We start from the raw sequence: 26,037 nt of genomic DNA, 5'->3' as shown, positions 1-26,037 counted from the left end.
ATCTGCCTCTACAACTCTTTGATTAGTGGCGTTACCGCACTGCTACTTCTAAGATGCACACCCCCGGTTTGGGGTTTTGTGTACTTGTTGGAAGGACAGTCGTGGCCCAGCCCTCCAGACAAAAGCATGCCTTCACAAGACAGACACGAAAATACTGCAAAACAAACAGAACAAGAGCATGGCAGGGATCTGGATCCCCCTCGAGCAAGGAAGACGGATAAGATGTAGCTGCGTTGTGTACGGTTTGAAAGCCAAGGTGTTGAGTCAGCTTTTCCCTCGCCTCCACAGAAGCGTGTAGCTCATACCCCCAGGACACCTTGGTTCGTCACGCTGAAAACTGCTCTCTGTCCTGATCTCCACGGAATGAACCTGAGTTTGCAATGGCTCTGCTAAGCAAAGACTGTAGTTGATTTTACTGGATTCCCCCAGAAGATTAAGTCTTCTGTTTATGTTTACAGCTTTATTTACGCTTACAGCTGGACCAACAAAGGGGAAATTCTTGAATCAGGTTTCAAAGAGTTGCTTTTTTTGGACTGTCTTCACTGACGAGTTTCTGATCTTTTAAATTGCAACACAGTCAAATCTATAACTTTTCTCTGAAACCACAATGCTTTTTCTTTTCAATAAAAGCAGAAGTTCTCATAACAAGTGAGTCACAAGAGCTGAACGTCGGGAGAAAACACTGAATACAGAAGGAGCCCTAATAAAATAAAGGCTCCCAAAGTACATTTGCTGCTTGCCTTTATGCAGTCAGTGTCATATATTGGTGTAATGGCCAGAGGCTTTTGCCAGGACCAGTGTAAACATGCAACCTTCAAAAACAGCAAATCTGGCTTTTGGTTGGCATCATATCATAAAGCCATCAAGATTAGCATGGAGCTTAGCACAAGGGGAAGGCTTTTAAAGAGCAGGATTTAATCTTAATCCAGTCACTTGGAGCTCAAAGACAAGTGGGGATTGCATGTGGAGAACGAAAAGGAAATAAAAGAAATAGGAGAAAAAAAAAGGAAGCATCATGTACCGAGCAGCACCAACGCAAATCCCAAACCACATCACAACCATAATGGGTGTCAACAATGGAACTGAGATAGCGAGCAGAAACCATGCCTTACAGCAAGCTGAGGGACTCTTAACTCTCTTCATACATGAATTGCAATCTGTGTGCCAAAATTGTCTATTCCAATCCTGTAATTCCCCTCTCAAATTATTCATTACTGATCAGGTCATAACAAGTATCCTTACTATAAAATTACCCTTCGTGTCATTGCATGGCACAGAAAGACTCATACTGTAGTTCTGCTGTGATGATGTCAAATTTAATTAGATTGAATTTGGTCTTGGATTAAGGTTAGCAAGTGGTATGTAGGCTTTTACCTCAACCAACTGAAATGTATACAAAAAGATAAAGCTAAAATACCTACAAACCCCAAAATACTGACCAAACTCTAAACCTAGGCCAGGTAACGGTGAAATACCAGTCAAGAGTAATTGTTTTAGAATAGTTACTTTAAAAAAAAATGGCTCATCAACCTCTCTGCCCTAGCTAACTGATCTGTTAATGTGTTACCACTACTCAGCTTCATTACATTTCTCTTTAAACACTCCTAGGAAGAAAATACTTATTTAAAAACAACAACAACAGTTTCTTTCTCCCAGCCCCCAAAACCAAAGCTGGCTGACAACATTTCCTAGATGCATTTTTAAATACTACTATTTTATAGCAAACACCCTCTCTCCGAGAATTGTTAACAGTATTGGTGCTAGAGCTGGCAGATCCCACACTCCTTTACTCCTCCTCTGGTGCTGCTGGCTTGGAAAGGCTGCAATGCTCAGGGGCTGCGCGGGGCTGGCGTGAGATGAGCAGCAGGGCTGGGGCCAGCAGCTTCCCCCATCTCTGTCATCCCTGTCCTGTGCCTCTCCAGGACGTTTGTGGAAGACTGGCAGCAGCTAACAGCCTGAGCAGCACTGGGGCTGAAGCACAGCAGGTGCTTTAGCAGCCACTCCGCTGATGTTGCTTGAGCATGGCTTTGACTCTGGCCATTTTAGAGCATCCCCCAAGCTCTGCAAGCTGTCCACAAGAGCCTCTCAGAGAGATAAAATACCAAATGAACACACAGAGCGGTAAGTGGAAAGGAAAAAGCATCCTACGGAGGAGCTATGAGAAGTACCAAACTAAAAAAGTCACAGAAATTTATATGCCCCATGGGACCAATGGGTCATTTACAAAACCTGAGTCCAAAGCACAAGACTTCTACTTTTGCTTAGGCACCAGACAGAAAATTACTCTTTGTGCAAGCTGTGGAATGACAAAACAGGAAAACAAACCGTGTGGTGGGTTTGGATGGCTTTCCTGCCATGTTAGGCTTTGTGTTTTCTCTGCATGTGTAAAAGCTGCATTGGTGCTAATTAGAAGGAGAATACTAATTTCTGTTGAAGAAGACAAGTGGGCTGAGAGACTGTTTATTCTCCTACTAACCCACACTTCTCTGAAAGCACAAAGACTTTTGGGGGAACCTTCATTTTGCCAAACTGGCACTTCAGTTTTCTGAGCTAAACCTGTCACCACGATGTACCAGGGTCAAAATCTCAGAGCACACATTAAAGGGATGAGCAGTAGGCCTCCAGTGCAGGTCTGTCTCAACTACCGCTATTTAAATGCTTTTTGAGCGCTACTTCAGTTTCTTTTAATGCATCCATTTCTTGGATGTGGAGTAAAGGGAAACTTTTGTGCTTAAGGTACACAATAGAGAAACAGAATATCTGAATTCTACACCTAGATGAATGCAACTTTGGCCTTCTTTAGCTCTGAGACACGGCAAAACATAAATAAAGCTCACTTCTTCAAAGGCTACGTCTCCTAAGAGATGAGCTATTTCAGGTGGTTTTTTTTTTTTTTTAATTGGGCTTTGGTGCTTTTCTGTCTCTTTACAAGAGCACAGAGCTTTGTATTGTATACTGTTACTTGAGTTAAAATAGTATGGTAAGAGCTAACAGCACTGAGAAGTCAGGCTCTTTGTGAAAGCCTACTGTAATGTTTACTGCTCATAAAAAATAGCTGGGTGTGTATTTGTCAGCCCTTGTGTGGACTCTGTGTGTGAGGGTGTGTATCCCTTAACAAAGCCTTTCTGTATTCAAACTGTTACCAAGTTATTGAAGTTAAATTGGTCTTGCCGGGAACAAACAAACAAACAAAGTTATACTAAAAAAAAAAAAAAAAAAGCCCAAACAGCCATTGCCTCTGGGGTAAAGCTGGACAAGCACTGTGGTACAGCACTGGAGACATGTTCGTGACTTCTTCCACTCTAACCCAAGCTCAAAAATGCACAAGCCTGGGACCCCCTGTCTGCTCCTCAGAGGCAGAGCTGGCCTGCTGGGGTGCATCTGCCCTGCTGGGCAAAAACTCTAGGTGGGTACATCAAGAACTGCAGCGGGACTCTCTGTCTCCTACTCACTTGGTCTATCTGAACCAAAATTTATTTGTTAGCAAAAGATTATTTTTAATTAATTTAATAATTAATTTTAACAGATTGTTCCTGTTCTATGTGATATTTATGAAAAAACAAACAAATCAAATAACAACAAAAAACCACCACCAGAGTCAGTTTTGCCAAATGCAAATCTTTGGTTTCAGCTATCACCACTCCCCTCTCCCTGCAGCATCTGCCCCCTGAGCAGGGACGGAGGAGGGACAGGAAGTCCTTTCAAATGCTTATTTGCTTTCTCACCTAATTTGAAAATACTCTCCAAATATAGGTCGAATGGCAAACTGACTGAAAACCTCTTGTAAGGTCCTGTGCTTGCATATTTCTATTTTACGCAGACATAACTGGAAATAATACAATTCAGTGTCCTCTCAGCCTGGCACGGGCTGGCTTCCACCTGTGTGCTCATATTAGAAGAAACCGGATTGGGACCAACACTACTGGAACTGCACCGTCCTGCGCAGTCCTATTGTGAATCACCGTCCATCCTCCATCGCTCCATTTTCTCCTTCAACTCTCTCATTACACAGTTCCAATCAAGAAAAAGCAAAAGAGTGTAACTAATTGGGTTTCTTTTAACTAGGAACATGCAATTCCCCAAAGCAAGCGTGCCTTCAAAGTAATGGACACCATATGCTTTCCAGCGTATCGGTGCCAGGGAACTGGTTACCGACTGCCTCCAGAGTCACAGCCTGCGCTGCCAGCCCTCTCTCACTGCACAGGGCAGTTTTGCTTCCTTAGCCTTCTCTCCTCTCCTCTCCTCTCCTCTCCGGCAGGCCGCCCACAGCCACCAGGGGCACAGACTGCTTCCTGCTCCCCTCTGCAACACCCCAAAGAGGCAGCGGGGATGAAGGTGGAAAGGCAACGCCACCCCCAATGCCACATTACCCTCTGTGCTTTCCAAGCCCCAGTCCCCTCCAAGATACAGCGTATGGGTTTCCTTTGTACCTCAGGGCACCTGATGTAGTTTTGGCGTTTTCTGCCAAATGCAGATAGTTATCACTTTTGTGGATTTTTCCTACACAGAAACATACTGCAGTTATTTACATCTACCCATCACCCCAGTGCCACCAAAGTAACAGAACTCCTCTCATGCAGACTTGCCTTTTTCTGACACCCTCACTGGAGATTGTCCCCTGCACAGAGCCTCGTGCAGCTGAACTAAGTCCTCATTTGGATTATTGAATTGTGCCACTGATCAGCATTTCCGCATTACAGCTAAAATAATCCTTCCTGTAAACCACTTAGCCAAGATAAGTGGAGCAAGGGAATGTTTTTAAGTCGATCTCCAGGAATGGCTGAAGCAGGCATTTAACAAGACAAGAATTTGAATTATGGGACAACTTTTTAATATTTGTGTCTTAAAAAGCTTTCTTTACAGGCTTATCACCTCGCTAAAGTTGTTTCAGGACTACAAATACCGCCCACCTAGCCACAGGCAAGCCATGGACCACATATGTATGTATATATACATGTTATTGGGGAGGGCAAAATATATGGGTTTGTCTCATACATTTCAAATGAGGGAAGGCCAGTCTTATCCAACTTCATGTCTCATTTGTCACTGTGCCCAACTGAGGAAAAGCCAAAATAATCAAGGCACTTTATATTAGCCATCCAGTTTTCGTTACAAACTGTTGAAAGGTAGTCAGCGTGTTGCTCTGCCACATATAAAAACTATGAGGTTTCCTAAGGAGATGACAGATGTCATCCTAATTTCCTGCCCAGATAAATTTCAGCTTCATGCAGCTATCTTTTGTAGGCACATTGAAGGTGGATGCTTCCCTGAGTAAGGTCCAGCACAGCCACCATTTATTGCAATACTTCCCCAGAAATCCTGGAGTTTCCTGAGCAGTGGAAGCAGCCCTGTGAGCAGATCTGCTCACACCAGATGAACTGCAAAACTCAGACTGCGACAGAAGCCTGCTTGAGGAGGCTAGCTGCCCTCTAAGGATATCACCCCTGAGCTCAGAAGACAAAACCTCTTACAGGGAAATGATCTGTCAGCCCTGCTGTGTCGCTGCAGGAAGGCTGGAGTACACTGAGAGAGGTTTAGGCATCTGACTGGCACATGCTGCTTTTCCTCCCCCGCTCCTCAGCCTGGATTTACATTCCTGGCATAAACTGCTCCTTCAATACCATTTGTCTAGCAGCACTGAATTTGATAAGAACAGCTGAGTGTTTTGCATTTTTACGTGGCTACTGATGTGTCGCCTGTTGGAGAGAAACCAACATTCCTCTGGGAGGGAAGAGCGAGCCAGAAGGATCAGCTGGGAAGGACCTGAAAGGTGCGTGAAGTTTATTTGCTTCTCTGGCCTAGCTGGCTTTTTACAGCTTTATCATACTCCCAGTAAAACATGAATGAAACATTCAAGTAAAACTACATAGTAAAAGACGTGCTGTTTTGCTGCCTGGTTTTAAAGAGAAATCTCTCAAATTCCTTGTGGGCTGAATCATCCAGAAGAGGCTGTTGCATTTCTCTGCTATATGAAAAGTATTCCCTGTAAATCAACTCGCGCTATTTAAGACAGGGCATACGACTTTATTATTTTTAAAACAATCATATGTATCTTTAATGGAAAAGTATCAGTCCCTCAAATTCACATTTATAAATGCTTACGCATCACATCTGTTAGAGACATACGAACACTGCAATACAGCAAAGTTCTGTCAGTCTCCTCTAACCTACCACTGAGCAAGTTTATGGCCCCAGTAGTTCTGAAGTAAGTTGCTTTTCGTAATGAGTCACTACTGTCTCGGATTTTTCCCCAGTAGCAAAATCCTATTGATATCTCAATTTTCTCACCCTGAAAGTATTAAAGAAAAAAAAAAAAAGTGTCTTCTATTGCAGTTACATCGCAGCACATTTCTAATTACAACAGACTTGGCTGCTAAATTCTCAGAGAGGTCAGAAGAAGGTCAGTCACATGTTTCACACTCGTAATCTTGCTTTCATCCACAGCTGCTAACCCAGCTAGTTTATATGGCTGCTTCATTATACTATTTAAAATAATAATCTTGCTTGTAACAGGCTTTAAAAAACCTTCAAAGGATCAAGAAAATAACCAAGATCAAGATCCTGCAAGTGTTTACATAAGATTCAAGCATATGTATAATCCCACCAGCAGCCTTACACATCTCAACAGTTGCAAACATCTCCAACTTTCAGGAGAGCAGTGTCATTAGACAAAGCCATCAGAAAACTTCAAATTAACTTCAGGGATCAGAGAATCAGAAAATACATTGAGTCGGAAGGGACCCACACGGATCATGGAGGCCAACTCCTGGCTCCACAGAGGACCACCCAAAAACCAGACCATATGTCTGAGAGCGTTGTCCAAACACATCCTGAACTCCAGCAGGCTCGGTGCTGTGACCACTGCCCTGGGGAGCCTGTCCCAGTGCCCGACCACCCTCTGGGTGCAGAACCTTTCCCTAACCCCCAGCCTGACCCTCCCCTGTCCCAGCCCCGTGCCGTTCCCTCGGGTCCTGTCGCTGTCCCCAGAGAGCAGAGCTCAGCACCTGCCCCTCCGCTCCCCTCGTGAGGGAGCTGCAGGCCGCCATGAGGCCTCCCCTCGGCCTGCTCTGCTCTGGGCTGGACAAACCAAGGGACCTCAGCTGCTCCTCATACGTCTTCCCCTCCAGACCCTTCACCATCTTTGTAGCCCTTCTTTGGACACTCCTCTAACAATTTTATGTCCTTCTTATATTGTGGTGCCCAAACCTGCACACAGTACTCGAGGTGATGATCTCATAAACACAAAAAACAAACAAACAAAAGAAAAAATAACCCACAGTAGTGCAGGTGGGACTTTTTGGGAAAGCAAGGAACAGGAGAAATCTTCATGGGAAGGCACTTGGGGTTCGCTCACAGGCAGGGCAGGTAGTTACCACAACATGTAAGCAGGGAGAAGAGATGGATGGTATGCAATGCCATGGAGATCCCAGGCAAAACCATGCAGGCAGAGATTAAGGGAATCTGCATTTTTTCACTCAAGAGTGTGGGGAATGGAAGCCAGTGTCCCTGAACTAAGATCTTCCTCTCCATTTCATGACAGATAAACAGCAAAGGGTAATTGCTCCTCATTGAGCAGAGGAGACTGCAACCCTGTTTCAGAGCTGCAGATGCTCTGTGTGTCTTAGCAATTCTTAGTTAATGTAGAGCATAAAGTACTTTCCAGCTAACTGATAATTGTGCCCTGGGCCAAACCAACTATTAGACAGTCCTTGACCAAGGTCCGTAAGGCATGTCCTTAGAGGCCTTCTCTAAAAACAACAGAAATCCCCAATATTCTTCAGTTTAAAACCCAAGAAGCTAATGCTTATGGCTCTAAATTGTCTCATCTTCTGCCAGTGAGCTTGATTTCCTCATTCAGCAGAGGGAGGAAATACAGCAGAAGTATCGTTTTGTCTAAACTGAGATTTTAGAGGGATTAAGTGAACCACTGAATAGCTGTCTTGGTCACAGATTGTACTTTCTTTTAGTCCTTGCTTACCAGGTCCACAGAGTAGGGCAGTTTAGAGGGACTGACTGCTTGTTTTGTTCAAGAAAGTAGAAACATCCATGAAAAGGAGAAATCAGGAGACTTTACCTGTCATCGCAGTAGGTAAATTTCATGTCCATGCTATGGCGACTCATGAAGGTCTTGCTGTCCAGGGGTATATCAATGTTTGAAGGATGCTGAATAGGCTCACACATTATTATAAGGCAGGTGAGAAGAGGCTCTTTATACCCACACAAAGTGTGAGGAGGGCAAGTGTTATACACTTTAACTTGTCCAGTGCAGTGCAAAACCTGAAATAATGATTTATGAATGGAAAATAAACTTAGAATGTATGTTCTCCACAAGTCAAAATATCTTTTAAAGTAAAAAACAAAAACAAACAAAACAACAACAACAAACAACAACAAAAAACACTTCTTATGGCTAAAATATGGTACCTTCCAGGTGGCAGATTTGAGGTTAACAGTTCTGCCTCTGTTGGTAACGGTGCATTTCATCCTCATGAAGAAGTCACGCTCAGTTGACATCTCCTTGTTTTTCTTTCCAAAGCCTGGACCTATAAAAGGAAAATGGCAGATGAGTTTTCTGAGTTTCCCTTCCTGATTTCTCCTATTTTTAATCACAAAGGATTCAAGAGAAGTGACAGACTAATTCTCAGGTAATTTAGCTGCAAAGACCATCAAAGATGCATGGACCATTGAAGACCAGTTTGTAGATCTTAAACTTTAAGTGGAACTTAAATGGGTCTTTAAACTTATGTTTTAGCTTGTAACACATAAATCTTTGTGAAGTGTTACATGTGAAGCCATTATCCCCGTTTTAACTTGGTGAAAAGAAAACACTATACAAACAGTTCTGAGGGCTATTATATTTAAGGAATATTTGGCAAAACAAAACAAATCTGCAAAGCACTGAATAACAGTTAATGATTACTCTAGGAACTAAAAGTCCCTTTACCATGACTAACAGATCTCTACCATCAGCCGATTACTTCATTTGGTTATTTAAAAGGCAAAGAGTGACCCTTTTGTATTTTCACAATTACCATTTTTCAGACTCAGATTCTCTCGAATTTCTTCATGGTCACATGGGTGAGTGAAGTCAAAAATGCTGTGTCCAGTTAATTCCACCTGTTCAGAAACAAAAACTATACTTAGTTAAATAAAAGCAACTTATAATGTATTCAAAATACTACAAAATGAATCAAATGGACCAGGAGACAATTTATTGGGAATCATCTTTTCTTGATGAAAATTGCAGTTGCTCATTTATCTGCTTTTAAATACTACCTGTTTACAAGAAAATAGTCACTAGAATTAAGTGCATTGACAACAGAAACAGTGCTGGCTGGTGTTCAGGGTACCTGTCTGACAAATACGACATTTTATTTCCGTCTTTTTTGCAGTAACATACACCTGTTTTTCTGCCTTTAGGCATATGTCTAGTTTCTAGGAATTGTATTACAAACACAGGTAAGTGTTAGGGAACAAGTTACCTGGGTGAGACCCATGTATTTGTTGACATTCTCTGACAAAAAGATCATGTCTCCATCCTGTGTCACCACGGCAATAAATCCCTCCAAAGCTTTCAGGTACAAGTTGTCCATCTGCTGGTCTGCATCTAGTTCATTCTCATTGTCAGCACATACTGAGAAAAAAAAAAAAAAAAGAAAACAACATCTAAAATCTTCGGCACCTTAGCCAGACTTTTCAGCACAATCTCATCCAATAACAAGGCAACAAAATATTTTTCTCTTTGAATTTCCTTTCCGTAAATCCCTTCTGATGGAGTCTTTTTTCGAGAAGAAAGCCATCTGGACAGCGTATAAAAGGGGTGTCCTTGTTAATGGAAAGGCAGGAGATATTTTTCTAAACCTTTTGACAAATGCAATAGATCCTCTATTGACCTTAATTGCTTTTCTGCAGTACGTGTTCTCAGCACAATAACACTGGCAACACCCAGACATGAAGTGCAGGTTCTGGGTGCACATCGTTTTAGCCACATGCTACCTTTATATCTTCTAACAGGTGCCAAGTACAGGGCAAATCTTACAGAAGGTAAGCAAATTCATGCATTCCTAACAAACAGTCTTACAAAAGACATTTCTATCAGGACAGTTTTTCCAAGGAGTTCAAATTTTCCTATGAAGCATGCCTGTAGACCTCCCCACTCAGAATGGAGATAGCTGTTAACACTACTTTTAGCAGAAAAGGTAGAAAAACTCTCCCTTGAAGTCCTTTCAGGAGCACCTTTCATCTAATGAATCTCAAAATATCTGTGAAAAAGAGGTCCGTCCCATCAATACCTGCTTTTTCACCTGTAGGAGTCAGAACTCCCTACACACCAGTCCACCAACTCTGAAACACTCTGTTACCCATCTACCTTCCTTCTGACCCACAAAAAAAAAAAAATAGTAAAGCTTCGGATGCCAGAAGCATCCCACATATTTGCCTATGCAGCGTTCACGAACCCAGTGCATCTTACCGTTTCCATGGAAGATACGTGGCTGTTGTGCTAACAGCTAGTTTGTTTGTTTGTTTTTGGTTACTCATTTTCCTGTTGCTTTTTTTTTTGCTGTAGAGATGGTTGATGGCACTGCTATGCCCTCAATGTGTGCGCTCCATCTCCTGAGATGGGATGCAATATGGAGGCATGGCCGCAGGCGGGAAGAGAGGGGAGACACTATTCTTCCTAACGCCTCCTCCACTTTATAGCAGTTTTAAGCCAACTCTGCCAAACTCTAAGCCATGTTCAGCCCCATGAACAAGAAGCCTGCAGGAGACTATTACATGACTCGTAGTACATGGAGTACATGGCTTGTATTGAAACATTTCTATGTAGGAGCATAGCCATTAATTTCTTGACATGTTTAGTGGGAAACTTCTGGTTGTTTTTTTTTTTAGAAAACTGTTTACAGTTATCACAGTCTGGCCTGTGTCCCTCAAACATGCTATGGTGAGCTTATCTTTACAGCTTTATCAGTTAGCCCGCACATTTGTGATCAGTCATTACAAATTTACCTAAGGGTAAGGCTCTGAATTTGGACAAAACCAAAACCAAAACCTTCTTGTCTCAGAATAAAGGATAACAAACGGTTAATACACTGCCAAAGATACAAGGCAATGGGTAAGTCCCATCTAGAACCACAGAATGGTTTGGGTTGGAAGGGACCTCAAAGCCCATCTGATTCCACCCCCCTGCCATGGGCAGGGACACCTCCCACCAGACCAGGCTGCCCAAAGCCCCATCCAGCCTGGCCTTGAACACCTCCAGGGATGGGGCATCCACAACTTCTTTGAGTGACCTGTGCCAGTGCCTGACCGCCCTCTGAGTAAAGAGTTTCTTTCGAATATCTAATCTAAACCTACCTGCTTTTATTTTAAAGCCATTCCCCCCTTGTCCTATCACTATACCCTGACAAAGAGTCCCTTCCCAGCCGTCCTGTAGGCCCGTTAGGTCCTAGAAGACTGCTATAAGGTCTCCCCGGAGCCTTCACTTCCCCAGGCAGGCAGCAAGACCGACCTGAGCCGAGGGGGCAGTGTCTCTGCTCCCTGGGGACATGGGAGTGCTCCAGGCTGGGCCCACCGCAGGGTTTTACTGGCCAGAGGCTCCAGCCCTCATTGCGTCAGCCTGACCTGCAAAAGCAGGGAGACTCAAACCAGTTTCTTGGAGAAGTTGCTTTTGTTTGTTGGTTTAATGTTCCATTTCAGCACACAGACACTTTTCTCCAGCGCACTTGAGAAAAGTATTTCCTTTTTCTTCTTTTCCACTCTGAAACAGCACATTCGTCTTTTCCTTCAATTTTCTAATGAAAATGTTCATTTCAGAAATAGTCTAGAAGCAAAAATCAGGTATTGCTTTCTAAAGCACATCATTAGAAGTTTTGTTTGTTTGTTTGTTTTAAATATAGAAGAAGCTGAGGCAAACTACCACGGCCTTTACTTTGAAGTGTTACAGAATTACTGTTAAAGGATGAGTCTGATCTATGTACCTCCTGCAACTGCATCCACTAATGCCTAAGGCTAGACCAGGAGCAAATGCAGAGGGATTGCAATGCAGAGCACACTCAGCCCCTGTTTGGCATAGAGGAGTGCTAACAAAAATGACACCAGCTGCTGCTTCTGCATCCTCCTGCTGCACCCCAGCACACCTCTCTGGCCCATCATCCATCGTGTAAGCACGGGAATGAACTGACCAGTCCCAGGGCTACTGGGAGCACTCACTTCATCATCCTTTGCTTCTCAATGCAGTCGTTTGGTGTCAGGGAAGAGAAGACGCTGGGGATTGCCAGCACAGGCTGGGGATGCACCATTTTGTGTGCCTGCACTGCAATTTTAACTACACAGGCAGGGGCCAATTCCTCCTCAGTACAAAGCAACTGACTTCAGGAAATTACATCAGGGTTAGTGTTTAAAATACAGAAACTACACAATAATATATTTGAATGGTATGCACTTTGACCATAATGACATTTAGGAGGGGGAAAAAAAAAAAAAAGGTAAGTGACCATCTGCTCCCAAGCTTGTTTCTGCTGTGTAAAGAATGTCAAGGGTCTTTTTTTTTTTTTTTTTTTTTTTAACTTTTCCGGAAGCAAACAAATGGTTTATTCAGCAGGGATCATGGCTATAGCCCAAGACAATCAGCCAAGTGTGGGTTCAGAGAAAAAACTGACTTTTCAGCTCTAACCCCAGACCCTCCTTTCCAATTTTTTTTCCAGCTCATTAAGTTTGCATTAACAAAACATCGCCATTCAAAGGCAGGAAGGCTATTCAAAGCATTTGTATTCTTAAATGCCTCCAACAGTGAAAGACAAACACTTTACTTGTATTATCAGATGATTAAGTTTGCTTTTCCATGTATATAAATTATATTACTTGTACAAACACACAGAGAGGACATAGGATCACTCACATCAGGGCTGCAGGTTCAAACCCGTAACATCCTAGTCCAGCAAAGCACTTAAAGACATAGTCAGCTTTAAAGCACGTGCTTACAGGGATTTGCTGGATCAGAGTTTAATGTTATTATTAAAATTACCTTCGTCCAGCTGGAGGCATCTGTGATGTGGACTGGGAGGAGGGAGGGGAGAGGGTTTGTGATGCTGTGCCCCCCCCTCATATAACCTGAAAGCTCCCCCAGTGCGTTTCGAACCACGCTGCATCCCTCCCTCCCTGCTCAGCAGCCGGCTGCAGCAGGCAAGGGGAGCTCGCAGCTCCTGGCAGTACTGGAAACGCTCGCGTTTCCAGGATGGATCACCTGAACTGAGGAAACTGGGGGCACCAGCAGGCTCATAAAGATGGGTGACAAGTACATCCAGGGACCGTGGAGGGGAAAACGCAGCCAGGTGTGCTGCTGTGCTGCTCCTGCCACCGTCTCCTTGCCAGCCCCACCGGCGTCCCCAGAGGAAGCCCAGGGACAGGGAGATGGCCCGGAGGTGCAGTCCCAGGAGGTGGGACCTGTGCTAAACCCCTGAACTGTGCTAGCTGAGCTGGCTGAAGATCCCTCATCTGCAGCAAAGAAATGTGCTGGGGGGCATCACTGTGGTGCCCCAGTAGGCCCTGTATCAGGTAGATTAGCAGAATAATTATATTAATAAAAATCCCTCATATAAAATCCCTACAGTTTAGTGACAGCGTTACAGCTTGTTCCCCTTTTCCTGTGAAAATCGCGATTAATACACAGAGGGCATATACACACATTAGGAGACTGATACATTGGAAGCAATTCAGTTACTGCCACTAGCAAGAATCTGGTTTTCTTTAGAATGAATCTATCTTGCAGCAGAAAAACAAATAAAGCCATTGCTACTGCAAGCTGCTCCCAGAAATCCCTGATGTCTTCCACTTTGCTTTAAATTTTCTTCATTAATTTACCTCAAGGCTGGACTGGAGCACAAGAAATTCCAGCTTCAGATGGAAAGCATTTGAGAAAGCTGGGACCGAATGCAAGTAGGTTAGCACGGGGAAGGGGGGCCAGAACTTCAGCCTCTGGTTTCCAGTAGGCCTGAGGTCGCCATCTGGGTAGCAGCATCCCCTGTAGACTTGCCAGCCTTTTCCAGGTTTTGAAGGAAGGTAACTGTGGATTCAATTTATTGTGATTTTTAGGCAGAAATTGTATTGTCATCATTGCTGTTTAAGCTAGTTGTTAAATAAATTTTGAAATAAGGATGCGCTTCTTGTTTTGTTCGTTTGTTTGTTTTTTCCCGCGACTTTTTCCATTTCCCCTCTAATACAGAAGCGTCTCAATTCAGGCACCATAACAATACAGAAAGGAGAGTGGACTACAAATATTCCAGTTTAACTCTAAAAATTAATAGCGCATTCAGCAGAATGAGGTATTGCAATATAATTGTTCATATTATGGTTCCATTTATGGACCCCAGCCAAGACTGTTCTCATGCAGCACTAGGAAGCCTGTAAAGGAGGGAGAACCCCTATCTGGTTGACACGGGAAGATCTTGAAATAACTCAGAGAGCCGCAGAGAAGTGAAGCAGCAACTGTCAGAGCTACAGCAGAGCCAGGAACAGAGCCACGGTGTCCCGAGCCCCCATCTGATGCGTCACCCACTGTTCGCATTGCCCCAAGGCAGTATTCCTCAGTCCGTATCAAATTTTGATATGGTATTTTTTCACTCTGCTTCTCAGTCTGTAACAAATACTGAAATGTATTTTTAATCAGCTCTGTTTTGAAAAAAATTCTGACGACCAGAGTAGAATGTGTTCATCAACAAGAAACTTTGAACTGCAATGGCAAATGCCTATTGCAGTGTTTATGATAACCTTTTATGCTAAAAATAGCTCGTGTAAACAAGCTTTGATTAATTCCCACTGTCAGGATGTGCACTGTTCCCAAGTTTAAGAACACTTTTTCCGTAGATGCTTGCTCATTTCCTTCGGTCCAACCTCTTGGAACAAGTCTGAGGGCTCAAAACCCAAGCTCTCCTTGCAAGAAATAACTGCTCAGATATAAACAGACTCCTAGCAAACAGCCTCTGCTCCTTTCAGCAGCTTTGATCTGATGCAAAGGTGCCTTTCTTGTCAGTTCAGAGGTACAAAGTGTAAAAAAGGCTCTTACTAGGAGTCACATCATCACCTTCACACAATTTTCAAGGCTTTGTTTCTTACCCTGGATCCTACAAGTACCAAAAAACCGGTTGTATATTGTACATAATAGGCACAAGGCTATAGCTGCAACTCCTTCACAGGGTGGTAAAAACTGCCTGGTGCTGCTAAGCGGAAGTTAGGGAAGATCTAAAAGCAGCTCTATCCTGCATCAGAAAGAGCAGCTTTGAGACAGACTCAGCTTTTCCCAGTTTCTTGTTTCACATCAAAAGAAAGCAACTATTTTTTTATTTTTATTTTTTTCTGTCATGACAGGACACCACATCCTGTTCAAAGGGATATTTTCAATATGCCCAATAAAAGCTTTCAGTTTAGATACATCAAGACAAACCTGCTCTTAAACTCGAAGCTTCCTGAAGGGCTCTTATCTCAAAGTGCACAAGCAACCTCGATAAAGAAAACACTTATGTTATTGTTGCTTTGCAACTTTATTGCAGAGTTTGTATCTAGCCAAATCATTGAGATACTGCTCTGAGGAAGGTGTTGGAGTCGTGCAGCAATGGGTGTTGAGCGGCGGGACGCAGCATCCCATCAGATCGGGCTTTCTGAGCTCACCTTCCCAGAAACGGGATGCCACTTCAGGCAGCCGAAGCACTCGGTACCCAGCTCCACTCACTCCTAGCAGCACGGCTGGCACAGAACCACTTTTCCAATGTAATAAAAGCAAACAAGTAGACAAGCTATTTTTAAAGCACTGTTTTATGCCACAATGGTCTGAGATTAGATGCAGCTTGTCCAGACGTTCAAAAACAATGCCCACATCAGTTCTCCCTGCAGTTTGCGCACTCCCTTAAAAGCGCAGAGAAAAGCTATTTTTTCCCTTCTGCTCCCCGCTGGCTTTCCGGCTCTGTTGTCTCCCTCCCTTGAAACAACTTCACACTGGCTTCCTTGTGGCCTCCCTTCTCCCAAACAACTTCCCGTCTGCTTCCCTGTTCCCTCCCCATTTCTCCTGCCGCCTGCCGGCACGGGAGTGACTCCCATCCAGTTTCCTTTGCTGGACTCTCCACGCCGAAAAGACACCCGGGTGACCATGCAATTAGCGTGGGATTGAAGAAAGCTGATAAAGTCGTGTTCGCCTGATTAGCCTAACTGAAAGGTCTGCAGCCCTGGCTACACAGACCCTCGCTGGTGCCAAGGAGTTCTGGTTCCAGTAATGCCTTTATCGCGAGCGTGGTCCGAGCACTTGAAATTATTGGCACCCCATACAGGCTTCCTAAAGTGGATTCTCTTCCTAATATTCAGACAGTATTGTTCTTTAGCAAAGACAGATATTTTATTTTTGCCACCTATTAATACTCAAAAAAATTAGCTACACTAGAGAACAGGAGAGAAATACCGGTATCAGTCTTTCTGACTACGCTAAAGGACATAAGGCCCTATATCCACAAGCTCTGACACTGGTAAGCATCCACCAGACTATTTTCAGAAGCAACTTCCTGGGATCAAAATCTTTACTTTTAATGAACAAACATCTATTCTAAATTTATCCCAAAGATGTTAACGTAGCAATGGCAAAATGTATTATGCCAACAGAATTAGAAGACATCTTGAAAAATATTTAAGAGGTCATAATTAAATGATATTTCTACTAACATTCCAATTATACCGCGTACTGTTGTGTGCACAACATGGAAACAGTATTATAAAGCCATTGTTTCAGTTTGCTTCCTGTGATACTAATCTCAATCAGGCCGTCAGACGAACAGCCTGCATTTCTAAATGTTAAAGGCTTCCTCTCCAACATTCCCACACAGAATTGCCTACTGTGAAAATCAAAGGGAAATGTGTTACTAAGTAAAGAAGCAACTTTTATAAAGCAAAGCCTGGTATTTTTTACCCTTTTGAACTCTGAGATATACAACCAGCTATTTCCTATTATGATAGGATACAAGGGCCAAGCCGGGACCCCGCCATGCCTGCAGGAGCGCGCCCTGCAGCCCAGGCACTGGGGCTCCCAGAGGCGCGTCGTGGGCGAGCTCTCGGTGCCGGCTCAGGCTCTGGGCTCTGCCATTCACCTGCTGGAAGAATATAGGCATAGATCTCTCGAGGGCTCGGCTTCCCGACTGATAAATAATAGTTATGCAGACACAGCTAGTGAAAGAGCCCGAGTTAAACAAGCGAAAAGCCCTATTCCGAGCCAGGGAATAGCACGATGGGGCATTAGAGGCACGATGCCAAGGGCCTGAGGCTGGCACGATGCCTGAGGCCATCTCTGAAATCCCATCTGGAGCGTGGGCTTGCAGAGAGACGAGGATGCAGCTCTGGGAAAGCCCTCGCTCACTTCGTTCCCAGCAAAACTGCCATGAAATGAGGAGATGAGTCCTCATGTGAGGATCATGCCCACAAACAGCAGTATAAAATAAAATCTGTTGTGCCAGGAGGTTTTGATAGAATTAATAATAAATAGCAAAAATGCTAATCAAGCTCTACTTTTTTTCTCTGCTAAATTTTGAAGTATTTTTCAAGCCGCACTACAGGCTTATTTTAGTGACATTGTATATATATAAATGCAGTAAATGTTATTTTAATGTCCTAATTAATGACTGAACACATACTCCCACTTAACTCCAGTTTACACTAAACGTCTAGCCCAAATAATCAAAACTTTTTCCATGAAGACAACATAAAGCAAGGAGGATGTCTGCAGGCTGGGGGAGACGTTTGTCTCTCATGCATGCTCCTCCAGTTCTCCACCTCCCCATTTCCCTGTTCACCTGCCAGAGAAAACAGGAAGCCCCATGCTCTCCATCACTGGGGTTAGGCTCCTCAGAGGCAACGCAGAGCTAACAGCCAAATTCCAATCTGCTAAGCGTGCCTTGGAAAAAGGGGCAGCTTGGCATGGGGTTCAAAAGGGGTCTAGAGCAAAACAAGAGCAGGGGATGGACAGGCACGCACAAGCCACTTCCATTTTGCTCCATGCTCTTGTCGAAACGTGATAAGCAGCAAACCTCTTCATACAGGAGCCAAAAACTGTATCAAAACCCTGTAGCTTTTAATTAAATCAGAGAGCCTTCTCGTGAAAGCCAGTATCCTTAGGAAGACTGACGTTACTCGGCAGCCTACAATCAAAGACTTTGATTCTGCTCCCACAGGAATGGATCAGAAGAACAGCACCCCTCAAACATCAGCTGCATTAAGTAACTATTGTGCAACGACAGTGTTAATCAGCCCTGAAAGGCAGCAGTTTTTCAACAAAGCTCACCTGCCAGAAGCCTGCTTAGAAATGTCTATATTCAATTTTCCAGTCGTGTCTCCTGAGGGGAAGAAACAGTTCTCAAACTGATAGAAATTTACTTTGGCTAGACTAGCATCATGCATCTGCAAATCTCAGGAATCTTAGCAAGTGTACACTGTAGGACAATCAAACGAGCGAGAAATAATACTCTGAAGTCATTATTCCGATAGCGATAAAGAAAGCTCTCTTATGCCACTGTATTCCAAAGCCTGATAAATTTTATCTTTCAAATATTCAGGGCTAAACAAATTTTCAGCCTTCTTGTTTAGCTTGGCTAATTTAAATGTTAGCTATACCCAGAGGAATATAAGTAGCAGATGAGGCCTTTACAAGCAACCAGTGGTTTTCTGGCTTGAGTTCTTTCATTTCCATGTGTTCCCCATGTCAGAAAATAATACCAATTCTTCAAGGAAAGCAGCCCCTTAAGCCCAATTCCTCATAATAGAAGCACTAAAGATTCTGAAATTCAGATCTACATCTTAGGGACAAACCTGCATTTGACTAACAACACAAATTTTAATGAGAGGGCTTAAATCAAACTGATATTGTAACTGGGGAAGCAGATCAGATTTAAGGCGAAGTAAATAACTAACTTAGAAGAAGCTTTGAATATTATTGAAACACAGCCTGTCATAACTAACGTTTCACTGCCAGATTGCTTTCGAACTGCTGGGTCATGATGATACCTCAAGAAAACGTATATCAGCTACATGAATCACATTGTTTTTCAAACACTGTCACAGAAAAAAACAGAAACGTAAGCAAATGTATAAATATTAAATAAATATATGTAGTTGTCATCACTATCAATTGATACGAGCTGAAGTCTTGACACTACAGAAGCACTAAAACAAATATTTTATCTGTAGAATTTTTTCCTTGTCAAGAAATGTAAGTGTATTTGAAAAGTTCACTTTAAACTGAGCAGTTTCCAGGTCAGCAAATATCTTTTTCTCATGATGACAGAATCAAACTATTTCATTTCAGCTTTCACAGACACAAACATTATTTATATTATCTGTTACAGTCCTGCAGAAGTTTGCTTTTCCTATTCTGTGCCAGTCTCTAGCTCATCTAATATAAATATTTGTAAAGCTTAAGCTGTGTTTTTATGAGAAAGCTACTAACAAATTGGCTCGCTGGACAGCATTTTTAAGAACATTTACCTATTTTATGCAACTTCAAGCATTAATTGCATGAAGAAATCAGAGATGATTTCCAAATGCTGTTCAGCAGATAAAGTTTTCTTCTTACAGAAGTAAACATTAATATCAGATTCTATAAGCTAAGATTAAAAAAAAGTATAAAACACAACATACATTTCATAAAATAGTCTTCGCAGAGCCCAGAAAAGCTACAAAAATTATAGACATAGAACTGAGTTTGTCATATCTTTGAGACTAATAACAACAAACCAACAGCATACTTTTCCAGAGAATTAGATACTTCCTAATGGCATTTATTAAAGCAGTTGTTATGGTATGACTCAACTTCTCTAAAGAGAGGAAGTGCAATCGTGACCTTATTGGGATTTCTGCCATTAATGAAGGAAAAGATGAAATTTTGGCTTTACCTTTCACAAATAATACAGGATTTCTTTTTTAACATATTCTTGGCACACAGAAGTCACTGTGTGAAAGTTCCCCCAGAAAAAAACAGTTGTTTTCATTGATATTAAAGGCTACTCAAACTATAGATTTCTATCAAAGTGATTATGCAAACATGGGGGTAAAATAAGAACATTGTTCATTTTATTGGTTTTAACAGGCTATGAAAATGACGCTGGTTCACATTTAATACTACTCCAAAATAATTAAGATTGATTAAATAGAATCCATTCATGTCAAGTATTTAAAAGTTGTTCGCTTTAGCTATCTCACTCTACAGTGTATTGGACAACCTACTACATATTACCAGTGTATAGCACAATCAGGCCTCTAAAATGAAGTATTGGACCTTCAGAACTTCCAAGCTGCCTTTTGAATGCACTGGCACACACATGCTTGCCGTGACCAATCCAGATTTACTTGTTTCAGCATAGAGGCTTATAAGGTGTATGTCTGAATTCTGATTTAACTCCTAAAAGCTCAAAACCTCGTTACTGAGTTTAATAAAACATATCTGATAGTTTTTATAGTTCTTTTTTTCAAAGATGCAGAACTGCATCAGTTGTTAGTTTGGTAATGAAGATCTTATATGACCAGATTCACTCACATTTCCTATCCCAATTCAAATATACGTAATTCTGATGGAAAAAAACCCAACAACTCTATTTGTATTCTCACAACACAAGGACTTGCGTCCTGTTCTCACTTTAAGACCTTGTGTTCAGAGATGACCACGCACTTTTTCACCAAGCTGATACCAACCAGCATTGACAACTTCTTTTAGCCAGATGTTACCTGAAGACAGAAGCTTGTGAGTGCGTAGGAAACTGATTGCCAGGCGCATTACGGATGCCTTGTCCAGGTGGGAACTGACGCTGTGGGGAAGGGGCAGCTCGTGGGCCAGTTCATAGAAAACCTCGGTCTCTTTGCTTCTTCTGCATCTTGCTGCATCTCTTGATTTCTCCTTCCTCCGTTCTGAACTGCTCCTGGCAGGTAAAGGAGAGAAAGGAAAAAGCATTTCTTGAAATGCAATTCACGACTTAAGAGAGGCATTTAGAAGAGTAAGTCTCAACAGTGATGAATCCATTCTGTCAACTGATTTAAACTTGATGAGAAGCTAATATCTATTTGCTCCTTTAAAAATAGGAATTAGGAGGGAACTGCTGCAACGGGAAAATCAGCCTTTGGACCCCCTGAGTCCTTGTTGAATGTGACAGGTACAAGATCTGTCTTAGGTCAGAGATTCAAAACAAAATAGCAAACTATTATTCCTGGGATTCAGGAAACGTTAAAAATTGTAAATCTAAATTTGTTTTGTTCAGTCTGTATTTATTTACTTGAAAAATACTCCAGGACAAGATGACAATCAATTTTAAAGTTGGAGAAATGGCAGAGTGTGTGGCTGTGTCATTGATAAAATGAGTTGCAATTGCTGTTCCCTGCATTAAAGTAAAGGTAATAATAGGGTATCCAATTGTGCTTGTATATACAGCTGTCTCAGCCCTTAGCAGTACTCTGAAAAACCAACTTTCCTCAACCATGAATAATATAAAACGGGAAAGAAAATACTACTGCATGCAAGAAACCTCTCCTTAGTAAAAGCTATTCTAATGAAATCACCCTCTCTCCATTGTCCATGAGAACAGGCTTCTTCTTGAGAAATAACAAGACCAACAAAGTCAGCCTCCCTCAAACTCCACAGAGAACAGAAGAGCAGGAAATAACAAAGGGGAAGACATTTTATGAAGCAAGTATGCAAAACTAAGCCACCAAGGGATACAAAGCTAAATTTAACGTGTGAGAAACACAAAGGCTACATTTATTATGGATTTGGGATAGGTTAGTTTAAGAGCAAACTCCACTGACTAGTGTTTCGTAAAGTACGATTCTTATTTCAGAGCACGAAGAGCCTGTGCTTAAATACTACCATTTCAAACCCAGGTAGCTCTGCTGATATTACAAGTTTCCTTCGCTTGCGTGAGTCGATGTTTCACACCTCAGTCACTTCAATACATAATGGATTTATTTTCTAGCAGACTCCTGTAACACTGTATCAGTGCAAATATCACAGCTTGGATGAGCACAGGCTGGGGAAAAGATCAACCACACTGTTTCTGCTGATGCACATTCATTTCCAGAATCACCACTGGCGGCTCCCTACTTGACAGGGCTTCTAAATAAAAAGCCTATCATAACCTGCTATTTCCAATAGTAGTATAAAGTAACGAGTCTATAAAGTTTAAAAAAAAAAAATCCCCATCACACTAGCATATTTAACTATATTCTTTCATGTGAAGAAGATGAGGAAAACAAACAATGTGACATATTAACCACAACACTTAATCCTAGACGCTATTTAAATCATGGCTGGTGCAATGTAACACTGCATAAAATAGAAAAAGAACTTTAATACATACTAACGTATTTTAGAGAAGAAGACCATTTCTAGAAGAGCTAGACTGACTGCAGAAGTTTCTAGCATGGAAAACTCATGTCGCTTAAAAAATGTATAAGAAAGTAAAATAGCCAGGGTACATGTTAAATGCTAAGACCAAAGGAACAGCAAGGCGTTTGTTGGGGCGCATGCAAGGGTGGGCATTCAACAGCATCTTCCAAAGCAGGAATTTGCTCGCAGCACATCAGCAGGGCTCCCATGCTGCAGAACAGTTGAAGCTGGGCATAGGCTTGGGGATCAGATAGGTGGGACGGCAGGTGCTCACTAGTGGGTGTGCTAACAGAGCACAGGGCCTAATAAATGCTTACGATATCTTCTCAAGATCCATGATCAGCCTTTGGCAAACCTCTTTCACAATTATTTTGCTCCAGGTGAATATTTTCTAACATGGTATCTGATAGAGGAGGTATGCACAGGATGAGACTAACACACATTTCAGTATACAACAGCAGGATCCAACTTTGGTAACGACTTCAGTGGCATCACTGGAGTGAGCACCAACCCATCCAAGTCTGAATATAAAGCATCAGATATTTACAAGGTAACACTAACTCCTTACTTTTCTCTTTGTCAAGTAGGAGTCAGATTGTATGCACATTAAAAAACAAACAAACAAAACCAACCACAACTACAACAAAAACAACTTCATACACAGACGTCCTTCAAGGTACTACAGAAAATGCTTTATGTCATCCTGGGGCAGATGCAGGGAATGGGAGTACCAGGTAAATTACTTACGCTTTCAGAGATACCTCCTTCTCTCTAAATAAAAATGCATCTACGCTGTGCCTGTAAAGATTCCAGTCTGGGAAAAATTCTTCCCAGTTTCTAATTCTGCCATTGAAATAAAAGGTTAGAAACAAAGCAAAATCAAAAAAAAGCAAGCTACACAGCAATATTTATGAGAATTTCCAATTGCAGCTTGGAAAATCTAACTTGAACCACAAACGCTCGAGCTCTGCTCTAAGTCTAGAGCCTGCAATTTTCACATTTGAACCAACTTGGGGAAAACACGGTCCAATCTCTCCTCATTTAAATACTAAATTTTGGGAACTAAGGCCAAAGCCATGTCGCAATTCAAGCAGGAAAAATGGGTTGTATAAGAGGGGGTCGGGTCTCTCAAGATGTTACTCCAGCCATGAAGAAAAATATTTAGTTTTGCTAACCTCAGTAAATATAATTGTCAAGGGTGGCTAATAAGACAACAAGCTGGTTTCATTAACCATGGGATGCCCAAGATTTCTAACAAGTAATGCTATGAGCAAAGCATGATTTTTAACTGTGCTGCAGATGCCTTCCCTCACCACTGCCTCTGATGGTAGTTTGCAGCTTTTCTGAAACAAGACAGTTCATCGTACACCATTTGAGAGTCTTCTTGACTTGGAAAATGAGAGGAAGAATCAGCCTGTTTGGTTGCTATCAAAAGACGTTCTTGCTTGCACATTATCATTTTAAATAAACAAACAATTTGCTTGTTAAGCATTTCCCTGTGCGGTTTCCTGCACCTCAATTTTCCTTCTCTTCTTCCCTAGCTCAGCACACCCTCAAGTTGCGTTGTTGTTTTTGCCAGACAAGTACAAGTGCACGGAGGCACAAAACAACCCCCCGGCCTCACGCCCCATAGCATTTCCCCCAAGCAGACAGCTATGTTTGTTCTTTCCCTGTTTCAAAGACTATCATCTAGCCCTCATTCATCTTGGTTACACAAAAGCCTCCAAAACCTGCAGTCAAGTGCTACAACTCTGCAGAATGCAGTATGTGCAGGGTTTTCCTTTGCAGATGGCAGGCCATCACATCTCCCTGCAGTTGCCCCCATTTTATTCACTGGGTGAGCTTTTCTCCCTGGGCAAGGGTTGGCTACCCGCAGGCAGAAACCAAAAACGTAACTCCACAACAACCTTGTTTGAGGGCCAGGCAGAAAGGTTTACACTGAATCCTTCTCACACTTCATTAGGGCAACAGAGGAAAGGCATAGGCTCCAGCTAATTTATGAATCATTCCCTCCCAGTGCATAAACCGCCCACTTATGTGGCAAAATCGAGCACATGTGTGCGTCACTGCTAGGAGAAAGTGACGCAAGCAAAGGCAGAAACCTTCCTCACCCAAACCCATGTCAGATTTTTAAAACTTCAGAGGGAAAAGAGAGGAGAAAGCCACCACAGGTCAACCCACCCAAGCCCACTGACAAGGCCGGGAGGTCCTGCAGGGAAGCCTCCCTCACGCCTTGTTCTCTCAGGAGTCCCTGGCACGATCAGGCCCCGCTCCACAGACACTCATGCTCACACTGTAATCCCAGTGTTATCACAGACTGTTCCCCTTAAAATCACACCAAGGGAATGGGAAAGCTCAAATCTCCACTGAAAACAGGGTGATGGAGCTCAGGAGCAGTCCTGGGGTCTCCAGTCAGGACCCAGGCCACTCGCTGCCGGCCACATTCGGTTTGCCTTCAGAAAACTGAAGTTAGGGGCTGCAGCCTGCAAGCAGCGACACCCAACAACCAGCAAGCGGTGGCAGTTTCAGGTGAAGCTCCCAAGCTGACAGGAGCCAAAGCTCTCAGTGTTTCTTCCAATGACCCAGGCAGCAAGGCAGCCCAAAGGGTACACCCGCGCTCGCCCAGCATGCGGCTCCGCCGGTGGGGAGCACCCGAGCAGGCTCAGGAGTGCCGGCGGGGGCTGGATTCCTATCCCTTCGCTCACCCTGGCACCCTTGCAACACGGCTCCACTGAAATCAGTGGGAATGCCTGCAGATGAAGGCCTTGCTCGCTTGCTTGGGGTTCAGATCGTAATCTGGCTTTCAGCAGCCTCTCTGGCTGCAGTACTGGAAACTCTAGGCTTGGAAAAACCTGAAGCCCCACATAACAACTCCTGTCCAAGCAACCTTGCAAAACCGTCATGTGGGCTTGGGGACCCATCCTCCCAGCGGCTTCAGACCCCCTGCCGTAGGCAGGAGCAATCCCAGCCTGCGGCTACCCGTCAAAGCCCTTGATACCTACCCAGCCAGCGATGACACTGGGTGGTCAGCTTCAGCCATCCTCCCGATGTCTAGAGTGTTGGTGGCCTCCTTGAAACTCATGGAGCAGCCTGCTCTGCGTCCCAGGCTGAGATACCAACCTCCGGCTCAGGGTTTTGCTGCTCTCAACAAGTCCACATGGGTCGATACCACGTGTGTGTAAGACTAGGCAGCACAGTAACTGTGCTGAATTATTCTCCCACCTTGTAGGCCCCAGATCACAGAAGATTTTAGAGAAATCACAGCCTGCACCTTGAATGAGAATACCTTATATCTGGTAGCCTTCACTCATACCTGCACACTGTGACACACGCACATAAAACCTTTTGAAATACGTAGTTCAGATTGACTTCCCTCTATTTCCTTCACTATTTTGGTGACCCTTGGACTTTGCTTCAGACTGCCTTGTACGCAAGCTAGTAAAACAGCAAGCATATTACTTTATATCCAGTGGCTGGTTATTAAATGCTTCTAGCTCCAGCTCTTTAAAGGTCAAGAATCCACAGTTAATTAAGCTGTCACATGAAATTTCTGTAGTAAATTCTCATTTAAAATGCCTTAAAGTTTCAAAAGCTAACTTGCAGAGCAAGAAAAATACGCTCTAGGGATGAAAGGATTACAA

The 26,037-nt window shown here is 43.0% G+C and overlaps 1 protein-coding gene across 3 annotated transcripts in view; it reads right to left on the bottom strand.

Moving 5' to 3' along the window:
- EPAS1 (endothelial PAS domain protein 1) overlaps window positions 1–26,037 on the bottom strand; it is a 129,394-nt gene that overhangs the window by 15,976 nt on the left and 87,381 nt on the right. For all 3 annotated transcript variants that reach the window (XM_080588238.1, XM_080588239.1, XM_080588240.1), the window contains 5 exons: window positions 20,746–20,936; window positions 9,483–9,634; window positions 9,033–9,117; window positions 8,425–8,543; window positions 8,075–8,277 (listed from right to left, as the gene is read on the bottom strand). In XM_080588238.1, the coding sequence (XP_080444364.1) occupies window positions 8,075–8,277; window positions 8,425–8,543; window positions 9,033–9,117; window positions 9,483–9,634; window positions 20,746–20,936 (750 nt within the window). The remainder of the gene's footprint in view (window positions 1–8,074; window positions 8,278–8,424; window positions 8,544–9,032; window positions 9,118–9,482; window positions 9,635–20,745; window positions 20,937–26,037) is intronic.

The sequence above is a fragment of the Anser brachyrhynchus genome (genome assembly GCF_964034855.1).
Source record: "Anser brachyrhynchus genome assembly, chromosome: 3".
Taxonomy (NCBI): Eukaryota; Metazoa; Chordata; class Aves; order Anseriformes; family Anatidae; genus Anser; species Anser brachyrhynchus.
The sequence above is the reverse complement of the archived record's forward strand: the minus strand, read 5'-3'. Positions and strand labels throughout refer to the sequence as shown.